This window comes from Cylas formicarius, unplaced genomic scaffold (assembly GCF_029955315.1).
Source record: "Cylas formicarius isolate icCylForm1 unplaced genomic scaffold, icCylForm1.1 PGA_scaffold_4__25_contigs__length_36172078, whole genome shotgun sequence".
In the NCBI taxonomy this organism is placed as follows: Eukaryota; Metazoa; Arthropoda; class Insecta; order Coleoptera; family Brentidae; genus Cylas; species Cylas formicarius.
In genome coordinates, this window is record NW_026844334.1 from 8,284,426 (window position 1) to 8,307,783 (window position 23,358).

Consider the following 23,358-nt stretch of genomic DNA (forward strand, 5'->3'; position numbering starts at 1 on the left):
CCCCATGATAGCCTTATCTTGGACACACTGTAATGCACTCATACTAAGGTCCTTTCTCAGTTATCGAAAGTCTGTGATTAGGTAGCATTTTTTCGTTTTAATTTTTGAATTAAATTAGAAGTTCAAAATATACATTGCATAAGCAGTCATTACCTGCAATTGCTTAAAAATTCATCTTGCTATGTCAGAAACACTACCCAAAAATGTGACTTTCTTGTCCCACGGACCTAAGCTTCTTCGGTCATTTCCGGGTTATTGCCGCACGGGTTTAGGAACAATCGGATGTTTTCGGAGATATTTCCCACGCTTTGAATTTTGACGTTTGTCAATTCTGACGGCCATGTCAGTGAATTTATTCGTGTTGTTTTGCGAAAATGTAGCCAAAAACTAGCGGTCGTAGAAAAACTCGTGAGTCAAAGGCCGTTTACCGCACTTGTTGCACACTAGTATATCGTAGAGCACATGCAAAATTAGTACAATAGGCAATCCTTAAGGTTTCTGTTCTCATATTTTATTTATTATTTCGAATGTGTTTTCTCCTATCAACTTTTATAAACTTAATACATGCCAATGAAACGCAAAATGGTGTAAACAATATAATAATAATAAATTCTTTATTTCTGGACACAGTGACAATGTATAATATATATCCAGATGAAGAAAGGCGCGATATGCAGCTAAGTTGCTCTAATTCCACCAAAAAAAAAAAAGAGAGAAAAGAAATGAAAAAAAAAGTTGAACAGATATAACTAAGCATATTATCATAAATCGTATTGCTATGATTGCAAAGCAATAAAAATTACTCAGAAGAAGAATGTTATCCGCGAGTAATAACGGAAACACAACTAAAGCAGTATTCGTTCGTTCTGTAACACTGTAATTGCTATTATTCCCAAAATTAACTCCCATATAAGTTTCATCTCAACTCAATAGATCCCAAAGCAGAGGCCATTTGGCACGTATTTAACTACACTCTGTCGCTCTGAAATGACAGTGCATTGTTTTGTTCTACGTTGCCTTGCGAGTGCGCAGTATTTGATTGACCACTGTTGCCGGGTTTCCAAGATTAGTGCAGCGTTGTCAATTTAAATTTCTTTTTTCACATACAATTGTGATTTGGAGAAGTTTTACTATTCTAAAAGGTAAGTTAAGTAGTAGTGCTGCGGGGCTTCTGCGCCCTCCTTCAGTTCGTGCGTGGCAGAAAAAGAAATCCGATAAAATTCAATATACAAATTTCCGGCTCGGCTAATATTCCAAGTTTTAGTGTAGCTCGCGTTTAACTTTAAGCAATTGCAATTTGTTTTCGTTCGGTTAAATGACCCGCCGATATTAACTTTGGAGCGGGACTTTTTTAAAAGCACATTTGCGACGTCATTACGGCAAAGCCTGATCCCCGCCTGTGAATACGAGAATAATAAATTATATCCGCGATGGCGGCGCTGCCGTGGATATTTGACTTTCCTAGTTCGGATAAATTTAGACTGACAAGACTCTTTATTTTCCCTAAATGATAAATTATTTCGGGCTTCATTAATATGAATTTTCGTTTTTTTCCTTCGCTTAAGGAAATTCGTTTCTTATTTTATAACAGCCGCACGTGTGTATACGGTTTGTCCCGTTTTGGAAACCGCGCAAATGCCAAGTGGTTAAACTTTCCCGTTGCGGCAACGCAAATATGGCGAAGCGCCGGAATAAAAGAAAAGACATAAATTCTCGGGCTGCAACAGGAATTACTGAGGGAACAGGGAACGACGAGGTTTAATGAAAACTAATGGCAGTCGTAGACCAGGAATGTGTCGGGATCCACTGGCTTTTTCAGGGCAATTTCTTCGACTTTTCCGCGGAAGGTGCGGCAATTTGTGATATTTTCACGCAGCTACAGTAAAAAAAGACAATTTCCGCTGTCGGACCGCTACATATCTCCTTAAGCAGAGTTACTTTGTAAGATTGGTAAATGTCAAGTCGAAATCACACAAGTTAACTGGAGTTAATTTCATGAGTTATGTTATACTTCGACCAGAAATATAGTGCTTTTACAACCGAACCGTGACTGACTTGGCATACTGTATATTACTCCCACCACAGTCCCTTACAGAACACCCTGCCGAACACACTTTTACCCGTAACCATTCCGGGCCCGTCCTACGAATTTATCTACCTACACTAACAAGCTGGATATAAGAATGTTTTCAATCTTCTTCGCCGAGCAATTCTTAAAACATGTAAATAAAAAAATTAGTACAAGTAACAATATCTCCATATTATCGTTATTAATATACAAAATATTAAATGTAATAATACTAAAGTATCAGTCACTTAAAAAATTATCGCCATCGCTACTGTCGTCACGTAGTTTAATTATCAACTCAGCCACTAATCGTTTTCGATAAATATTATCTTCTCTTATTACTCGTTTTTCACAGTTAGACCAGCTTTGTAATGAAATTTACTTTTATGGTACTATCACTAAATTTTGGTGCAACTCCGACCAAATCGTCTCAATCGTCTAAATATAAAGTGGTAATCTGAAGATTTCATTGTTTTGTTGTGCTATCGAATCGATTTTGTAGTCTTTATTAAAATGTTTTATTTTTAACGATTTCCGAAGTTGTTTTTTCGTGTAGCTCTCTCAAAATATAAATCATTATCTTATAGAAATTCTTCTTTATTTGATGATACGAGGCATTATCCAACAGAATAACAGTATTTGGCGATAGTTTTTTTCCATGTGAAAGGGGCACGTCTAGTACTCACCAACATTTTTTTACTCTATCGTGAGTGTCGAACCAAAATTGGCCTATTTTGCTATCGAAATTTTTCAACTGCATTTAAATAATCCACCTATGCCTATCCATTTCGAAATTCTTGATTCCGTTAGCACTTGATGTTTATTAATTGTTTGGAACTGAAAATCCATATTCTTCAAAAAAGGACGCAACGACCCATTGGCAGAACTAATATTTAAGTGTGTCAGTACTTTTTTATGCAGTTCTTCTAGGGTAAAAACTCTTATAAGTATCGTAGATTATATGCTTATTAGATCTGCGTGTTGCTGTTTAAAACTCGCCAAATACCAGCATCTTCCCTCACTTCCCACTTGACTATTCCATTATCAACAATTTTTTTCACTGTTGACTTCGCAACTTTGGTCATGTCCTGCTCCTACTTTCCTTTTAGAATTTCTTATAAAGTTGTACACATTCAAAACAATTTGCTTATCATTTCAAGACAAATGGATCTGTTTTTTTATTTGCTTATTTGCTACGGTAGTTCGTCTTCTAAATTATCATTAGGTTCGACTACTATATTCACGTCGTCTGCGTTGTTTTCTAACAGGGGAACATCTGCTTCATTCCACGGTCTCCACGTTTTAAAGTGTTAAAAAAGAGAAACCTTAGTTCTTTTACCCTTTGAGCTATTCAGTGAAAACAGCCTCGCAGGGTCAAAGCTCGAGAATCAGCTCCATAAATTCGTGCTTACTGGAAGGATCACAGTCAAGTACCTCCTTAATATATACGAACATATTGCAATTAAGATTAGACTCTTACGAACGATACATATCACCTCATGTTAAAATAAACGCTTTTACTTATTCGAAAATACCCCGCAGCATCAATGCTTAATCAAATTTATAAAGGTCCATTTACGTTTCAAATAAAAATGTTAAGTCTCTACAAATATTTATTACGGTCCATCTCAGCAAGATCTACTTTCTATTGATCTATTGGGGTGGGTTTTAAACGTCAAAGGAATAAATGCACTATATTTTTGGTGATAGTATAACATTCTTCATTTTCAGAAATATTGCCTTGATTAAGAAAACCACATAAATTGACATCGACTCTTTCAACATTAAGCGTCCTGTGCCATCTATAATAAAAATTAACGATCGTGACACGTTTGAAGGGTTTAAACTAAAACGGAACCGAATAGCAATATCTTGTTCGCAAAATTAATGATACCAGAAGCCTCGTAATTCAAAATTTTAATTAAAGTTTATAAATAAACACAAAAGCAATTGACTGATGTTCCATTCGACCACAACCGGAGTTGTCGAAGCAGAAAATCTGTTCGTGGTTATTTTTAACCCTAAAATAGAAACTACATTACCGAGACGTCCAAGAAATGTTGAAAATTTTGTTTTCCGTATTCCGAACTTCCGAAAATGTCGAAACAAATGTGATTCGGGTCGGTAGTTATTCATGCGGTGTCGAAAAAATTAATAGGAACATAAATTAAAATTAGCGATATAGTCCAATGGTCCAATATCGGACAATAGTACGTGGGTTAGGTAAGAATATTTTCATTATACTTAATGGTATGGTCTGTTCGTAGATATAAGAAAGTGACCAATTGCTTTTGAATTGGATTATCATTAAACATATAGAAAAAGCAGAACAACCGTATATCCATATTGCAAATAATATAGAAAAAATAATAATTAGAACAGGCGATGATAACAATAGGGATACTGATATATTATGTGAATAATTTTAACTAATTTAAGTAGGTAATAAAAATAATTTGTAATTTTATTTTAGATTTAAACACAAATACACATATAAATAAATGTGTGTATGTGTGTGTTTCCGTGTCCTTGTTTGCAAGAAACAATTGTTATTTTGCTTTAATATCCTTTAAGTATTCCCTAATATATTTAAAGGGTAGTGGTCTAGACTCGAGTCTAGCTACTGACTACTAGCGTAGTTTCATTGCTTGGCAGAGTTCTTATACAACGAATGGGCTATACTGTTAAATTTTAAATGTGTTCCGGGTACATCCGAATAGATACACACCGATAGTTTATTAGCGTCCACGTTAATACGCTCTCGAATTGCATTCGATCCGATGAAATCCTTCCCGCTGACGTAATAAGGGCGACCGTCAACGGCAACATGTAGGTACGGTGGATAGTTCCAGACGCTTTCGAATTTATCGTGCAGACTCCGCTTGGCGCGACTTTGCGGCAGGAATTTTTATTTCCCTTTGGCTGCATGGCGGCCGCGTTCATTAGGGTTATTGGATTAGGAATCCCACAAAAGCTTCCCCTCTAACGGGCAAAATTTAATACCGTCAAGGAAAACCTTTATCGTCGATTGTTTATCGTCGTGACATATCGTAATATCCGAAGTACAAGTATTGTAGACATGTAGGGAGAATCATAGACCTTAGCAGCACAAACAACAACAATATAAACTCTAGCGGCAGCATTCTACTGCTCTTCAGGCACATTTTCAAGTGTCTAAGTGTTATGCTGAATATTCCTATATATAGATAAATTCCTGGTGTCCCATGTAGCAATATATTCAAAGTTCCTTCAGAAAACCGCAACACTCACGAGTCCTCCGCCCAAATAGAATGTTTACCAAACTATCCAAAATGTTATCATAACTTGTAGGAGTCTTAATTGGCATTATATTTGGCAACTTATTTAAGGCCTTCTGCAAGAGCTTTGGGTGATCAGTATCGTCTACCCACCTCCACTGGTAACTATTACAAAATTTTCTTTTTTTTTACTTAAGTTTACTTTTTCACCATAAATAGACGCAGCTGCTGGAACGCCTGGTGTAGATTAATTCGTATCAAAAAGTAACCAGGCCTTTACACAAAAACGTTTATAGTTTAACGCAAAAATGCGGCAAAATTACTCAACATGTTATCCCCCGCGGGCACGTATTTTATACGGTGTAATTGAGTTTTCCAAAATCAGATAAACTTTTTGGCATAGTTTCTTTTAACCTCGGCGCGCCGAACCATTTATCAACACCGCTTCATTTTTCACCGCAAATAAAAGGTAAGCCGGTTTCCGGTTGTACGGGGTTGAACAAACTCAATATAACTTGTTCATCGTTGACGTAGCGAAGACGTACACTTTTCGCTGTCTAAAGAGGTTGTAACTGAAAAACAGTTGGTTATAACAACTCCATAAGTGAACTTAATTGATTCAACTTTGCACGAACACCAATTTTTTAGACCATGCTTTTTTGAACAAGTGTCTACTCAGTATAAAACAAACTTTGAATTAATGTTGTGTTCACACTTACTAAATGTTCAAACAATATAAAGTTTAATACAGATTTCTTTGGTCTTTCCATTATTCAGATAAAGCTCTCTTGTAGACTTGGCTTATGGCTTTTGCCACTTTTACTCCCCTTTTTTCCTCTGTAAGTGCCAGTCATGCCAGTAAGGTTCATTCCCATGAGTGCCATTGTGTATGTGTCAAGAGTCAACAACGTTTAATGAAGTTACGCACCCATTCATCTCCAATTAGGTCGTTAAAATATTTATTCCCTAATGGGTTGCCGTCTTTTTTGAACATAAAAGGTTTCAACCATTTTTTCCATACATTACTAAAAAAAATTGAAATTCTTCATCGTTGCCTTCAAGTTACAACCACAAGTCTGTTAGCTCATTTCTACTTCATAAAAATTTGCAAAACTTCAGAGAGGTATTCGGTTTTCCTCCACCGAAACCACGCGTGCACTTAGTACAAAAGACTTTCGTTTTGCTATAGCGAGGTGTAAAGAGTTTTTAGCCTGATTGAAAGTTGAGCGTCTCCACTTCCGTAGGCCAACAGCTTAATAGAAACATACGACGAAGTTTCCTAGTTTCCGTAAAAAAAAACTCGCCCATAGCTTGATTAAAAAAATAATCAATATCGTTGCTATATTTATATCTATAATAACGTGCCCTACTTTTGTCCTACTTACTTCGTTGGCGGATCGACACGTAAGTTGTTTCTTTTTTGGTTAGTTTGAAGGTCGGATAAATTGGTTTTTTTTGGAAACCCTTTTACGGGATACAAAACTTCGTGAAATGTATTTTTTATGAGTTTAAAACTCGAAAAGTATAAGAAGTGAAAAATAAAATATATTTTCGTAATGGTACGCTTCAAGACATGTTTGTAATCCAGGAGGTACTTTTGAATTCAATGTGTGCATGAACCAGTATTTAAAGGCTCGCTTTCAACCAATAAGATCTGTCATTTAAAATCTCGATATCTACCAATGACCACTGCGGTGTTCAAAAATCAACATGGCCGCTGACAGTTCATTATTTACATAATATTTGTGACGGTTTCATATTTCAATGGTAAAATTTAGCATTTTTAAAGTACCAGTGCTGGCACATTTGCGAAGTAACGGGTTTATTTTATTAGTACCTTGTAGAATTAATTGTACTGTCCATTTCCTTCACCTTTTGCTGTTTGGCGAGTGCTTCTTAACCATTAAAATTCTTGTTTATTAGGTTTGAACACATGTTCTTTTGTAGACTCGGTTCCTTTAGTTTCGGACTTGTACTCCCCGGCCGATTGTGTTGCCGAACCATAAATATTTTATGCTGCAACGGCTGTGTGCGTGGCCCCTTGTTCGCTTGGTTTTCTCTTAAGTGACACCGGTTTACTGAGAGATACTAATGCAAAAAACAGAGTATTAGTTGCGCATTAGAAGGAGTCATAACCATTACCATCTGTCACTCTATGAGACTAGGGACCGCATTTGCTTTTCATTGCTTCGGTATTCCTTGGCGAGCCTAGTAAACATTGTTTTGTTTCTTAACCTATTCTTCCTCGATTTTCTGTGACTGGCCGTCCGGTCGCCACCATAGATAGCGTTCGGGTAATTCGATCTCGTTGACGCAACCTCGATTCTTTGGCACGGGCCATACGGCCATCACCACAGATATAGTTCGGTTGTTCTTTCTACTGGCGGCGTACCGTCGACTAGGTTGGCAAGAGTGGCGTTTTCCCTCTAATTTTTTGTGTCCGTTTAGCCTTTTAATAAAACTGGTTGTCTGAATCGTCCGGCATTTTGTACGCTAGCTTTTGAAGCTTGGGGTTGTGGCAGGTTTTCTTTTGTGTGACCGATTTCTTTTTGAGCCGGTAGTGCTACCCCAATAAGAGGGGGATATGTGAATTGGTCACTAATTTATGATTTCCCATACTTTTGGATCTATTTGGAGTTTGGAATGGGAATCTTCCTCAACGAGGGATTTTGAAAAGAATTGTCATTGCCCCATATTTCCAGAAAACCCTCGAATCGAGTATTGTACGTATTGTTGCTCCGTTTCCCGCAAACCTTCCACGTGGTTTCTTCTTTCACCGGAATACCAGACCAGACTTGGTGTCTTGCAGTGTATGCTGTCTCTTGGGTACATGTTTAGTTGTGGAGTTTCCCCTATCGAGCAGCCGGCTTTCCGGACGGACTTTGCTGGGTTAACTGAGACTGCCCACCTGCGGCGGTCTCATTGAGCCACCATTCCATCTTGGCTTGGTTCCCGGGATAGTGACAGACAGCTGTGTAACGTTCGGGACATCTTGAGGTTTGGGTAGCTTAAGTGGCCTGTTCTCTTCAAGAACGGTTTGCGGAACTTATAGCCTTAAATTATAGTGTCTTACATTCTTTTGCACCGCCAAAACTTGAAGGTGAGATTTTACACTCACACTTACCCCCATTTTGAAGGAAATAAATTATTGTTCGTGATTCACTTGTTTATTTCCTTTACGGGTTGGAACCTCGGGTTGATAAGTCTACCTTTTTCGAATCACGTGGCGCCTACCTACCACCTTCCGGGACTGACCGAGGTGCCCTTCACCGCCTTCCAACCTGGCTTTGGTTTAGTATATATATTTTTTTTCTTTTCTACTTTATTAATTTTTCTCGGTTGTTAATGAGCTAGCCTAGGCATTGTCTTACCTCACTATTAAATTACGAATTTAATTAATTAATGCGTTTCTTTTTCACGACCCTGAGATGGAGAGGTAAGATATTTTGTCAAAATATGCCCGGATTCAATTAAATGTGAAGGAAAAACCTAGTTAAGTGCGGAGCAACCAGATTGCTCAGAGCGTGCGTAATTTAAGGACATGAGCAGAAAGATTTTTTATTCAGTGCGGTTTTCTTAGTTGGGGCAATTTTTTGAAAAATTGCTTTAGCGTTCTGATGGAAATTTTATAAATAAATATTCGATTCGTTAATAAAATTGCTAACGCACGTACATCGATAATACATTTAGCGAGAAAATGGGCAACGGTTTTACTGAAAACTCAAAAACGCTTTCGCACGAATGCGATAAGAAAATTGCTGTGTAACGGCATAAATTTAAATATAAATTTCTTTTGTCGATAAAACCGCGCTGACCCTGGAGGAATTTATTTGCTCGTTTATTATTTAGCAACGATATAGTGATTTCTTCATAAATCAGAAAAAATTCGTATAACTCCGTTAATTCCTCATGACTGCAGCCATGAAATTGACTCACAAGCGGGAAAGAAAAACATTAAAGATATTAAAACAGGAATGAAATCAGGTAACAAAAATCAATTTGTCATTTCTGCGAATTTAAATCTATGTAATACCGAGCCATCCTCGATCCCATGCTGAATATCTGCGTATTTCGTAGAGCTAAAGTTTGTAGGATTATAATAAAACTAATTATTAGTTAAGATGAACTTTTTGAAGTTCAAGACGCATAGCGCGTCAACAATGAAGTACGTAACCAGTCAAGTTTCAAGAGAAACAAGTTTCCTTTAATATTCGGAACTCATTCTAACCTCGACTGCCTATAATCAGCTACAGTCGCGGCGCAGGTGGTTTCGAATATCAATTTTGTCAATTTTTAAAGTATCAGGAATGTATTTAAATTGGAATAATTCAGCAACAAGCAGAATTTCGCGCCATTTTTTCTATCGACTCCGTTTCCGCTCCGTCGGGACGTAAACAACATTTCAGAAGTTTTTAATTCGCAATATAAATTCGGGGTGCTGTATCGGGTGGTGAATCGGAAATGTCGACTCGGAGTAGGGAAAATAACATTTCGCTTATGTATTTTGCGTTCGCGCCAATATTAAAAGCAAAATTCGCTTAAATTGATAAAAAAAATCCAAGCTTTCCTCGTTACTTTCGAAAAATCTATAAAATCGAACTGTAGGTCCTAGGGGACCGCCATTCGTACAGCAATGATCAGCGTCGAAAAAAAAATTTTTTTTTTGTTCTCCGATATTCGTTCTTCGTTTCTCTGTAGACCTGGAATTAATTGGCAATATCTTTCGAATGGTTTGCTACACGGTTTTCGAATTTGGCTCCTTTTAAGCCGTGCGCATGCTACACAATCCAGTAAAAAATAGGTCCGCTTTTTTTTAGATTTTTGTCTGCATTTTGGACTTTGCTATGAAACACGATAAGTGTCCGAAATTTGAAGCTCTCCTCTTGAAATTTGACATATATATATATATATATATATATATATATATATATATATATATATATATATATATATATATATATATATATATATATATATATATATAGAGTTTAGCTCCGTAACGAAGCCTATTGAAACTGGGGAGCGCTGGGGGGTCGAGAAGTATTTTAAAAAAATTAAAAACCGCACTTGCAGGGTATCGAGAAAAAAATCATTTCTCCAAGACCGTATATACGATTGAAAAAATTCTTTAACCAAACGATGCGCCAGATCCGGACCAAAAACCTTCATTTTTAATGATTTTAATGTACAGGGTGTGTCGGTAATTTGTAAAAAACTGAAAATTGGTCTCCCTTTGTAATGATAATTCACCATAATAAGAAGGCTGTGATTCTGTGTAAACAGTAGAATTTGAGCGTAATCAAGTATAACCAAATATTTTTTTAAAAATTTTGAAAAATTTTCTTTGAATATTTTGGCTTCCAGATGAACATGATCTTCTCAAAAACTATTCAACCGATCGGCAAAATTTTCGAACCAGGATATGCGGGAGATCCGACGTTATGACTTTTATTTCAGACATTTTTTCAATTGTATACAGGGTTTTTCAATTATGGACAAAAATCTAAAAGACCATGAAAATCGTTCTATTCGCTATTAAATTATCAGCCGTAATTCGTGAAAAATATGGCCCAATTGGTCTAAAAAGTGTAATAAGCCACATCGAGAGCTACAATTTTTGTATTTACGGTTTTCGTCTATCACATACGCTGTTCGAGATATTTGAAAAAATCCAAATGAAAATCACAATTTCTCGCCCTCACTCGAGACGCGATGACGCCATTGAATATTACAGCGTACTGAATGGTTTCAGAAAACAAGTATTTTCTTGAAAACCACTTACTCTATTGGAAAAAATCATACACCAGGAAACGTGAGAGATCCAGGGCTATCACCCCTATTTCGAACATTGTTTGAATTATATACAGGGTGTGTCGATTATTGGCAGAAAATCCAAAAGTTCCTTAAAATTTCCGTTTTTGTGGGTAAATTATTAGCGATAAATGAAAAACTGCTAAAGATGCGATAATTTGATTTAAACAATATCATAAACTGTTACGAGAGAGAGTTTCAGGTTTCGTCAATTATACAGGGCGCGCGAGATATTTGAAAAAATATCATTCGACAACGCTATTATTGGTACAAATTTAAATATTTAACAAAGTTTGCCGTAATTTTAACGTTCGGCGGGACATGAACGACACTTTATACAGGGTGCATGCACAATTAAATTACATCGATTTTGCGAAAGTTCCATACTGGTCCGCAGGAGCACGATAGAAAAGCAATGCGTCCCTCAAGGACCAAATCCCCGAATTGGCTTCTTTTTGAAATTAAAATCTGGTCCGCGCTACACTCTCCGAATTTGCCCCGCCCGCCGACCATTTTTCGAACGCAATCTTGTTACTAGAGCTTTCGGTTTTTGGGTTGTAATAAAATAAATTCTCATCTTTTTTAAAATACTTATTTACAAAAAATAATAATAAGACTAAGGCTTGATTGCAGAATATTAAATAAATTTTTGCATATCAATTACACGAACCCAAATCATATCTGAAAAATGTTGCCGAAGGCAAAGTGGATTTGAAATTTGATCAAAGCTTAGCGCCAATACAATAAATAATACATGAGAAGTTGTCATATATATAACCGTTGCGATATGTTAAGATTACATCAAACCATTTTTGAACTAGCTTCCAAAACGAATAACATAAAGGCAGGGATTAAGGGCAAATGGTAAAGAGTAACTAGTTAGAGCATAAGTAAATGCATAAAAAATTCACACCAGGTAGAATGATACTTTTTACAAAACTTCTGGATTCCTCCTGCGTCGGTTTTCGCTGAGTCGATCTTGCTGACATTTCGCCAATCATCAATCAATTTCAGTCAACCTCTGAAGAAGTCAACAGGATGATTGGCGAAACGTCAGCAAGTTCGACTCAGCAAAAACCGACGCAGGAGGAATCCAGAAGTTTTGTAAAAAGTATTACAGTAGCCTGTGGAAGTTTCTTTGAAAAAAAATAGGGTATAATGAATCTATCACCCAGCGCCCATAAGGTAACGTTTAACATTTCTTTGAAGGAAATTATATTTAGAGTTTTGAGGTTGGTTGCAATTGTAAGGTACGTGGTACATACGTATCTTTCAAACTGTGAGGTATAGTGCAAAGGTACCAGAGATTATGGACTAAGACTTACTAGGTAAGGGGGCATTGGTTAGTACTTCTATTTCTCGTATGTGTTCAGTCATCATTTGAAAATTATTCAGCATATAAATTTAATTAAATTTACAGAGATAAGTTAACATATTTTGGTAAATAATTAATGTCAACAAATGTTACGGAAACATTTGAATTCATACTCCAAAAGTTACTCACATCACTCTGAAGATGGCGGCATTAGTTACTAAAAGCTAGGGATCGTAGTTGTGCACCTCTCGATAGTTACTTATCAAAGTTTCAGCCATTTTGAATTTGTATTTAGTTGAGAGCGGCATGAGTAAGTCGATTTGAGTGTTTTCGTGAAAAAAGTGAGGAGCTGTTATAAAATATTTGTTTTTGAAAGGCAACACGCTTTCGTAAATTAAACCTGACTTGGACTCTGTGTATCGGGACTCTGCACCATCATATCACCATCAAAACTATAACTACCGACGATAATATAGTTAAAGTTGTCCGAAGATCGTGTTTGGCACATTTTAAATCAAGATTTAGGCACGAGAAAGCTGTCCTTACGTTGGAGCCGCATTTACTCACGTTTGACCAAAAACATGTTCGAACGCTCTGTTAGCGCAGTTTAGGCCCAATAAACCAAAGTTTTGACGACGATTGAATCTTGGATACACCATTATACGTTCGAATCAAAAATATAATCAAAACAGTGAACCGGAGGAACCCACTCCTGCTTTTTCGGATGAGAAAGTGATGGGTACCGTTTTTTGGAATAGCTATTTAGTCATCTTAATCCATTACCTTCAAAAAGCAAAAACCATTACAGGAGAATCATTACTTCACAAGCTGAGGACAGAAATTGCGGAAAAACGGCCACATTTGCAGAAAAAATTCTTGTTTCACGAAAACTGCTCTCGGAAGACAAAGATTTTCGACAAGTGAGGAGGCAGCCACCTTCGTGAACAATACTTTGCGGATAAACGCTGCGAACAATTTTACGGGTTGGAGAAGTGGGAGCATCGCTGCGAGAAGTATATAGAGTTACAAGAAGACTATCTAGAAAAGCAAACAAAAATGAGAAAATAATATCTTGTGTCATTGTGAGGTCGTATGAGGAGACCTTAACAAAAGTGGTAGAGCGGCAATGGCTGAACACGATAAAGCATTTCGGTAGAGGGTATCACATTTTACATTTCAGAAAAAATTGGTTTAAGATTTGCCAAATTTGCCACCTGTTTGAAATAAATACTTAAAATAGTAAATAATAATAATAATAGTAAATAATTTTTTTTTTCAAAAATAGTGAAAAATAAGGAATATATGGCGGAGTGTGTACCAAATTTTAAAACTTGTCATTAGGACATGTCTTACCTTTTCGGAGCGGCAACAGCACGCCGCTTGCGCTGTGAGCTCAGCTCACGCTGTCTGAGATCTTCACCATATTGCTGGAAAATTCCGTAGTGACAATTTTTTCTTGTCGGCGATTTGTACTCTCCGCATCGCCTCGCCAGTTTGTCCTACTCTGTCCGTTAAATCTGAAAAAACAACAGCAATCGTTTCGACATTTTCAAAACACCGCAAAACTTTTTAATTTTCGATACGGAAGCGCCGCACCGGCATTTCCCATTGTGCCCGTTTCGTTTAATCCTATCTTACTTTATTTAATTCTCCTTTTAAAATTTATCTGTTAGTAGCCAACGAACGCGATATTTCAAATGTGTGAAACTTTATGGATGCGAGAAGTTTGTTCGAGAAAAAATTGCTGAAACTCAAAATGTATCCAACTTCTCTCCCTGCAGCCATGACAACTGCAGGAAACAGCACAGATACAGTAGTGTTGCTTCACTTTGGGCAGGAAAATTTGAATTGTGAATCAAATTGATAATTACACCGATTAGTGTTTATAGTTAACTTGACCTTTTTGGCTAAATAACGTCGTAAATAAACGGTATTCCGTATCTTCATTTCTAACCATATAAATAGTAAAGTTAACAAATTTTTGCTAAAGGTATTGTTAACTTAACAAACAGATTTATTGACCAGCACCATTGCTTCATTGCTAGTTACAGAAAGGAAAAATGCTTCTGGAATAGCGAATGGAAAGTTTGTTAAATAATTAGGACTTATCCAGATAGGCCAGTAGACATCTGATTGTCAAAATGGAGTCATATATGCAAGCTCCAGAATGAAGACACAAACTTCCTCTTCAATTTCAAGTTAGTCCAGAAAAATAAGATATTTTGGACATTGTTTTAATGCCCGTTAGACCTTTTTGTCTCCCAATATGTATGGCCATGGAGGGACCGAATCACAGCTGATGAAGACTTAAATATTTGTAGAACTCAACCTGCAGTACGTGAAATTATTGCAGAAGTAAGCAATTGCTTGTTCTAGAGTTCTACAATAACCTTTAAATTTCTTGTGCTAAACCATTTATTTCGCAACTTCAAATGGTACAAAATACACTGAGAGAAAATATGAATGTTAAAATCAAAATATAAGGGTGGGGTATAAATTTAAGGTGTTATCCAGGCTCACCATTTTATTAAAACTTTCGCTAAAGGATAAACAATTTCTGCATTTCTGCAATTTAAAAACTATTTAAGCAAACCTTAACTATTATTGGTAATATAAAGCAAATGGAATATCATTTTATGTATATGTATGTTATTAAATCCCGGTCGTAACAATGGAGAAGCAGAATCGGTGTGATCACCCAATAAAAACGAGACCACGTAGATTCTCTCACACAATATAAATTTGATGCCGGTTTCTTTCTCTTTCCATCATTGTTACCACAGTTAAAGCTCTCTTCTAACGTCTCGTTTATCAGTTGAGCAAAGAGCTATCAAGCGTCGAAATTCTTAACACATTTTAAGTCAAGTTTATGGGACGTTCCCATGCGCGAAATAGGTATTACGCAAACTTATTAAACATGTTCACCCACTAAAGCCCTTAACGCTTCATCCCCCAGGCATATAACATACACTTGCTCCTAGGCATATTGCCGTCTGCTGACCATAAATTTTGACCGCTTTATCACACATCATCCAACGCTATTTATACACTGTAAAACAATCGATCGGGCGTCTCGGCTGGCACCACAAATTTCCCAAGGAAAGTCGAAGGCACAAACAAACAAAGGTAGTTGAGATTATAGAGCACCGATTGCTTGAGGGCTTTGTCGCTCGGGTACGTACAAGGACTTGTCCCTTATTTTTCTCCCCTGAATAAAGTAACTAGTTTATCAACCTCCTTTGAGTTGAATAGAGGAAAATCCAATGTAATTATTGCGATAAGCTCGGATATTTTTGGAACGATCGACAGCTGCGAAGTTTACACAATACTAACCGTTCCTTCGAAACGAATGTTTTAGTTATGTTCCTTTGTTGTAAGTAATGTGAGATCGCTAACAGCTGTGGGAATATCAGTTGCTGGGCACCGAGAAAAAAGCTTCGTCCGATATTCCAATAGGATCGTTTTAACCCGGTCACATATTATATACTTTTTGTATGCAGGAAGGATCTACCTTGATTTTCTCGAAAGGTATTAAAAAAAATATTTGGATTGAGATGGCGAGTTAAGATTTACTTCTTTTTAAAGGTTATGTTTTACGACTAAGTTAATATTAAAAATTTCTTTCTACTCCCTTCTGTAAAAACTCTAATTATACACTTGTGCCACTGATCCGAACCCCACCGGATATTTCCGGGATTTTACCGAACGCATTTGGGAGCAATCGGATGTTTTCAGAGATTTTACCGCACGGTTTGAATTTTGACGTGACCGTTAATAAACAGGTGACTTATAGTATATTATGCAACAAGTGAGGTAAACGGCATTTGACTCACGGGTTTATTTGACACGAGCGGAGCAAAGCGGGTGACTTAAAAAGTTTACTTTTTCTACGACTTTTAGTTTTTGGGTACGTATGACGGGTATGACCGTCAGAATTGACAAACGTTAAAATTCAAAGCGTGGGAAATATCTCCGAAAACATCCGATTGCTCCCAAACCCGTGCGACACTTCCCGCACGCTCGATCGGTTTATAATTAGATATTTTCCGGAATGGAATAGAAAAAGACTTTTACAATTTTATTAAGATTTTAAAAATATGTACAATAATTTTTGAGATATTTGACTTAAATTATTAGCAGAGAATACACAAAAATATTTCTTATGTAATTTAAATTAATCAATTATTCTTAAGTTAGTTTGGGCAGTTAGCTAGTCTACCTACTAGAATAGTCGCAGATAATAAAAATCGGGTCATAAATTACAAAAAAGTTATACACTTTTTTAATTTCATTTTTGGCAGCTTACCTTTTTTTGTAATTGTTTTAATAACTGGTTTTAGATATCTTTGCCCTTTTTGAAGTTTTTATGTAGTGAGTAGTGGTTTTAACATTTCTAAAACTTTCCTAAATAAAAATCGTATGAAAAGTGTAAATAAAATAAAGATAAACCACATTACCTCAAATGACATTCTTGTTTCTACTCATAACATTAAGTTTTTTTTTGTCAGAAGAAGTAAATGTTTTTTTTAATAGAAGTTAAAAGTGCTGCACGAACCAAGTATATTCGATTTGAGATTGTTATAGCTAAGGAGTTGAACCAAATTACAGCTATTTATAAAAAGGAACATCACAATTTTCCAGATCCTTGTAACGGCATAGTGATTATGAGTCGGTGCATCAGTTTCAAGAAGTGAATTGAATTTTTTAATTCTAATTTGTAGGAATGCTGGGGTTTACTACGCGTATCGTACAACATGTTTGTGCTTGAAAACATTTTTTATGTTAACCAACTTAATTTCATAAATGCTCCTGATATATATTGTCAAATCTGTGCAGTGTATAAGGCATAAATATTGCAGACATGCGAGAGGGATCAAGACTCTTACATAACTAAATTTTCTTTATTTGAATACAACAATTTCAAACTCTTAAAACATTGCTTGAAGGCATGCGTGACAATATAAACCCATCTTTACATGTATAAGTTTATTGTCCACATATACTTCCATTTTAGACTTAATGTTGACTTTCTTTCTCTTGGGTTAAATCGTTCGATAAGAGCAAAGCTCTCACTTTCTTTTTCTCAATTTCCTCCTACGCTCGGTATCCGCGTGACCTTTAATAAAAATGCAAACACGGATGAATAAAAATATTCATATCGCTCAAATTGTTGCTTCGAAGCAGCCCACCACACATACACACACACGCTCTCGATTATCCGGCGATAAAAAGTTACGGTTCGACGTGAGATTATTCAGACGTATCGTAAAACGTGCGCTTAATTTACTCCGACAGGACGAACAACGGATAATACTATCCTTACGGTTGAACGCCGCTAATCCCTTAAAGGCCCGGAGGCGGTGAAACAAGATATTTCGACTTATCTCAATTTATACGGTTCGCGAACGGTTTGAAAGCGAAAGGTCGCGAATGAACGACGATAACGGAGACGTTTCGCGATTGAAATTCTTTAATTCGGCCGTGATCAACCCCACAGCCGACACCAGTATTAGGAACCCCAGTCATGGTCATGGACTATGTAGGGACCAAGTGGAGTAAAAAGATAGTTTTTTTCTTAGTTGTAAGTTCCTATGTAAATTCATTTATCGCCTGTCGTTGTAATAACCGAAAAATTATGGTTGATATACAGGGTTTGAATTTTGAGGAAGTGTGTTCGGAAACTTAGAGGAAAGATTCAAAGTGTAACAAATATTTTCGAGTCATAGCTTGTCAAAATTGATTTTTTTTAATTTTATTTTCTACGGAATAAGCTGGTATTTTTTAGACAGCACTGATTTAGTAACAGTCATCGTTACAAAACAAAAGGGTTTCATAAATCAGCCACTTTACCTAGAATATTTTTTTTATTTTCCCTGTATATATTGCAAAATAGAACAGATAGCATTAAGCAGAATGACAAAACCTCAAAAATTGTTACTTTGTTAAGTCGATAAGTGTTATCGTTTAGCCACAAATCGACTTTTTTATTCTCGGTTCCAATTTTACCTGCAAATGTGATTTTTCCTAACAGGATTTAATGAAATTTGAAAAAGTCATTGTCCCAATCCGTTAAAAATTAGTTTCTATTAAAAGAGCTTATTATGTACTACTGTAATGGCTCATCAGGCATATTCAAATACTAAACATCGCGATATGCATTTTTACTACGGAAGAGCAAATGGAAATGCAGATTAAGCACGACGGCTTTATATCGATGCTTATCCCAATAAAGAAACGTTCCAATCTGTTCTATTTTGCAATATTAGTCTAAATAAATAAAATACACGCAAAATAAAAAAATGTTCTAGTTAAAGTGCCCTCTAGTGACAGATTTCTGAAAAACCTTTGTTTGCTGTGTGTAAAATACCAGAATTGAGCCCAGTGCGTTAAAAATAACATTTTAAAAAATGAATGAATGAATGAATTTTGAGAAGCTATAACTCGGAAAATATTACGATTTTTGTTACATGACTTACTATCATTATTTTACTACGTTCAACCTTTCCTACAAGTTTCCGAACTAAATTTCCTAACACCTGTATATAATTTATGCAGACACCTCCTTCCAGTTCTCTCATACACAGCAATTAAGAAATCACTTTCGAAAAATTCAAACCCTCCATTGTTTAACTACCATTGCGTTGGTTGTAAATATTTGAAATGTATTGTATATCACCAAATGTTTCTAATTTCATTAATAATTTAATTATACCAAAAAATCAATCAATGCGGTTTTCAAAAGTATTTTGGGATATCTGTTGGCCCTTATTAATGTCACTGACGACATTTTACGTTTTTTGATAAGAAGATGAGCACTATTCAGATTACTCAACGGCGTTTGATACGAAAAACCATTCTCTTCTGGAATTAAAATTGAAATATTTCCCTTCTTAGAAGTAACTATTTACACGATTGGTTTCAGTCTATACAGCGTAATAATAATTTATTTAATCCCTTAGATATTACATCTTGGGTTCCACCAAGATATTATTAAGTCGTTGAGGTACTGTAAAATGCAGGCAATCGCTGATGATACTCAAACTTATTTTTCCTTTGTTACGGAAGATTTCTTTAAATTTAATCATGAGAAAACTCATTTTGTAATTTTCGGGGGCAAGAATAAAGTTAATTTTCTTAGGCAATACTTTAAATTATTATTGTTGGTGAGAGCAAAACTTTTGAAAAGTAATCCTACCTTCCAAAGAACTTGTTTGTCTCTAAAAATGCTTTACATCAATCGACATATTATCAATTTCAAACTAAGTTGCTTATTAAACTATGAACTGCTTCTCGTTTTAAGACAGGGACCTTGTACCCTACATTTTGATAACTTTAGTACCATTTTATTAATAGTGGGATGTCACTTGCCGTTTTGCCTCAATACTGATTTTCGTATTATTTTATTTTTTTTAATTTTACTTCATTAGTAAGTTCGACAATTTGTTACTGCGCTAATCTACTTCGAATTATTCACTCTCCGAATATTTAAATAAATTTAAATGTGGAGTAGATGAGACTATAACAAATTCGACTTTATGAAAATGCACTACTTTCTCAATTTGAAATTATGCTTATTGCTATTTGTCTCGTCCAAGGAAAGGTATAATTTAATGTCCGTCTGATGAAAGATCTTCATTTTGCAGAAAGTCGCTTGTAACTCAGTTTCCTTTGAATACAAAGGAGAAATAATATTTTTGAGGTCTCCATTTTCCACGCAACCGCAGTAGCGAAAGGATCGGGTAGTTTAAAAAAAAGAATTAAAAAAAATTAGTTGCAAAAAAAAAAAAGTTTTTCATTGAATTAAAAATTATAACTAAGCACGACGAAAATAAAGCCCGCTCTATACTTTATTCACTCAAAATGTTTAAATTAAAGGTATAGTTTGCGTATTTTCTAAAATATTTCTTTGCACTGAGTAATGGAGTTTAATGTCATCAGCTTTTCATGAACATGCTGCATGTTACTGGTCCGCATATAGCAATTATAATTCTTTTATATCTTATTATTGTTTTCTTTTTGAGTTAAAAAAAAAATGATAAAGATCTAGCGACTGAAGACGTCGATGAAAACAGATAATACCTCCAAAGTTTGACAATCCGATTTCAGAACAAAAATAAAAATCGACCGGATATGCGGGTACAAGAAAACCCGAAGAAAATTCCACTCTAGCCAAAACCAACAACGGAATGGGGTACTGAAACGAAGCGTAACGGTTGTAATTGGCATTAAGGGCCTAACAAGGAAGATGTGAAACGCTTTTAATTGGTTTTCTCTATTGGAAAGGATAAGAAACATCTCGCGGTCCTTACCGGTCGAATTAAAAGAATTTTTAGAGAAATACCTCGAAACCCCAGCCATATTTTCATAATTAAACCGTCGTAATTAACGTACCCCTCTCTCGTATTATACGTAAAGATTAATTTTCCATATACCGTCGTTCAATGTCGGGATAACAATGTGAAAGTTTGTTAGTGCGCTTGTCATAGACTTATGAATTTGCTTTGTAGCATTGACTTAGTTTGGTTTGCAAATTATCAGTCTAGATGTTTTTTTCCTTTGAATACTATAATAATAATAATAATGCGAGATCACCCGATCTTATACATCCGGATTGTTATTTACGTTCTAATTTACAAAAAAATGTGTCAGCAGTTGCAAACTTTGTAGTGCGCACCTTTTTTTTTTAATGCTGTCTTGTCGAATTTATTATTTAGCTATGCAATTTTTTGTAATTGTCCAAATATCTGCATTATTTGTAAATCAGAATACAATTTATTTAACTTTCTGTATGTTCTTTCTGCCTAGCATAGGTGTCTCCATTTAGCTAGTAGAGATGTAGTAATAGCCGATAACGCAAGATTTAATATCTGGTTTTTAACCAATGGACGCTGACAGATCGTCAATAAGCTTCGATTTGGAATTTTATAGCACTCGTTAAATGTTCTGGGAAAACTAGTTAAGTTAATATGCGGAAAATCAGAACCTTCTTTACGAAACTATCAATGCCGCTTGCGGCGCTTCAATTTTTCTGTAGTAAGCCGGCTATATTATGTTTTTTATTTTTTTTTTGCTTGATCTTTCAATATATTGTCCATCAACATTGATATATTTCTCATAACGATGTTCTAATTTGGTTTTAACAGTTTTAAACGTGGATTCTTCAAGCTCCTCAAAATACTGATTTACAGCTTCGATAACTTCTTCGTTGTCATTAAATATTTTACCGCCAAACCATTTTTTAAAGTAATACTCACTGGGGGCAAAGTCTGGAGAGTAAGAAGGTTGCGGCATCAATGCAAACTTCAATTCGTGGATTTTAGGCATGGAAATTTTTTTTCTTCGCCAAATATTAAACAGTTATGAATCGACGCAAACCTTCAGTTGACATCCTAAAGGTCACAGCTATCTCATCCACTTGAAAACTGCAGTCTTCCAACACTAGTTGATGGAGTTCCTCAATCATTTTTGCAGTTGTGTCCTCAATGGGCTCCAGGCTCGTCAGAGGTGGTCACACGACCCATTCCTAGTGTTGAATCCATCTCTTATTTAATTTGTTTTGGTGTAAACTCTTTCAAATAGAAGTATTGGATAACAGCAAGTTTTTCCAATTTTTTCATTTTCACGAAAAAAACGGAAGTGTCTGCCGCAATGTGGTCGCAAAACAACGTAGCGATTAGCCGAAACTGTACACACAAGCTCGAACTGAACGGTACTGTAGGAAGCCGCTCCAGTAGTAGACCTGGTGGTGCCACCTCTTGGCCTTTCAGTAAACTTTTAACCCCACCCTCTTATATGAGTAGCACCTTGCAATTTTTTTTATTGGCATTCTAGCGTACTATGCTTAATCAGGTTATCTATAATTTTTCAGGTTATTACAATTATTTATCTGTTTATTTCTTCGGTACTCATCATAATCTACAAACTTTAAAATGTCCAAAGTCCATCTGAATATTCTATTACTATTTCTAGATAATAATTAGAAGAATGTTTACATAAAAATTTAATAAAGTAATTAAGCAAATAAGAACAGAAGAAGAACAAGAAATCTAAGTATGATATCAGATCAATATAGAATCATAGAAAGACATCAATAGTTATTGTAGTTCTTTTGCACTTAAGTGATTAGGAAATTTAGAACGCAATTGATATTAAAAACGTCACAATCACATAAATTTGAGCTTCTTAAAAATCTTGGATTTGCTATTTGCTATTACTACAACCTAATAGTTTAGGACATACATACGTACATTTATTAATTATCATTCAATCGACAACGTTTTGATCAAAACAGTATTGTGATTTTTGCAGTAATAAAATACTTTCATTTAAAGAGTTCACAGATTGGTTTTTAAATTTAAAGAACGTCGTACTGACGCTAATGATGCGCTACACTCCAGAGAACTCGTAATGAACTATAAAAAATGCACAAAATTCTGCTGGAGGACCGCAACTGTCTCTTATAGACTGCAAAAATATCAAAATCTCTGCGCTTGCTAACGTCTGAGCAAAGGTTGAAGAAGAAAACTGTTTTAAGTGACAATTTGTCACTCTATTAACGAAATTGTGATGAACTTCTACAATTCTGAAAATAAAAAACAGGGAAAACAGTGGACCTCAACCGGTGAACCAACCCCAAAGAAAACAAAGTCAAGATTTCAGAGCGTTTTTCCAGAATCAATAAGAATTATTTTTACTAATTTTTTACTGAATGCCTTGACAAAAAAAAGAAAAGAAAACATTTGGCGAAGATAATCTTGTTTCGTCATGACAACCATAAAAAATATTAAAATACTTTGTTCATAAAAACTAAGCAAATACATCAAAACTATATTTCAGTAGTTCTCTTTTTCACCCATTATGACTTTTTCGGAGACTTTCACAATATAGCTATTAGTAATAATCAATTG

The 23,358-nt window shown here is 35.5% G+C and overlaps 1 protein-coding gene across 11 annotated transcripts in view; it reads right to left on the bottom strand.

Annotated features, from left to right (window-relative positions):
• Positions 1-23,358, bottom strand: part of LOC132701054 (glycine receptor subunit alpha-4) — a 91,033-nt gene that overhangs the window by 48,003 nt on the left and 19,672 nt on the right. For 3 of the 11 annotated variants that reach the window (XM_060668694.1, XM_060668693.1, XM_060668701.1), the window contains exon 1: positions 4,797-6,326. In XM_060668694.1, the coding sequence (XP_060524677.1) occupies positions 4,797-5,011 (215 nt within the window). In that variant the 5' untranslated portion in view covers positions 5,012-6,326. Of the gene's footprint in view, positions 1-4,796; positions 6,330-13,804; positions 13,969-23,358 lie in introns of those variants that run through there. The other 8 variants (XM_060668696.1, XM_060668697.1, XM_060668692.1 and 5 more) reach the window with 5 other exon arrangements.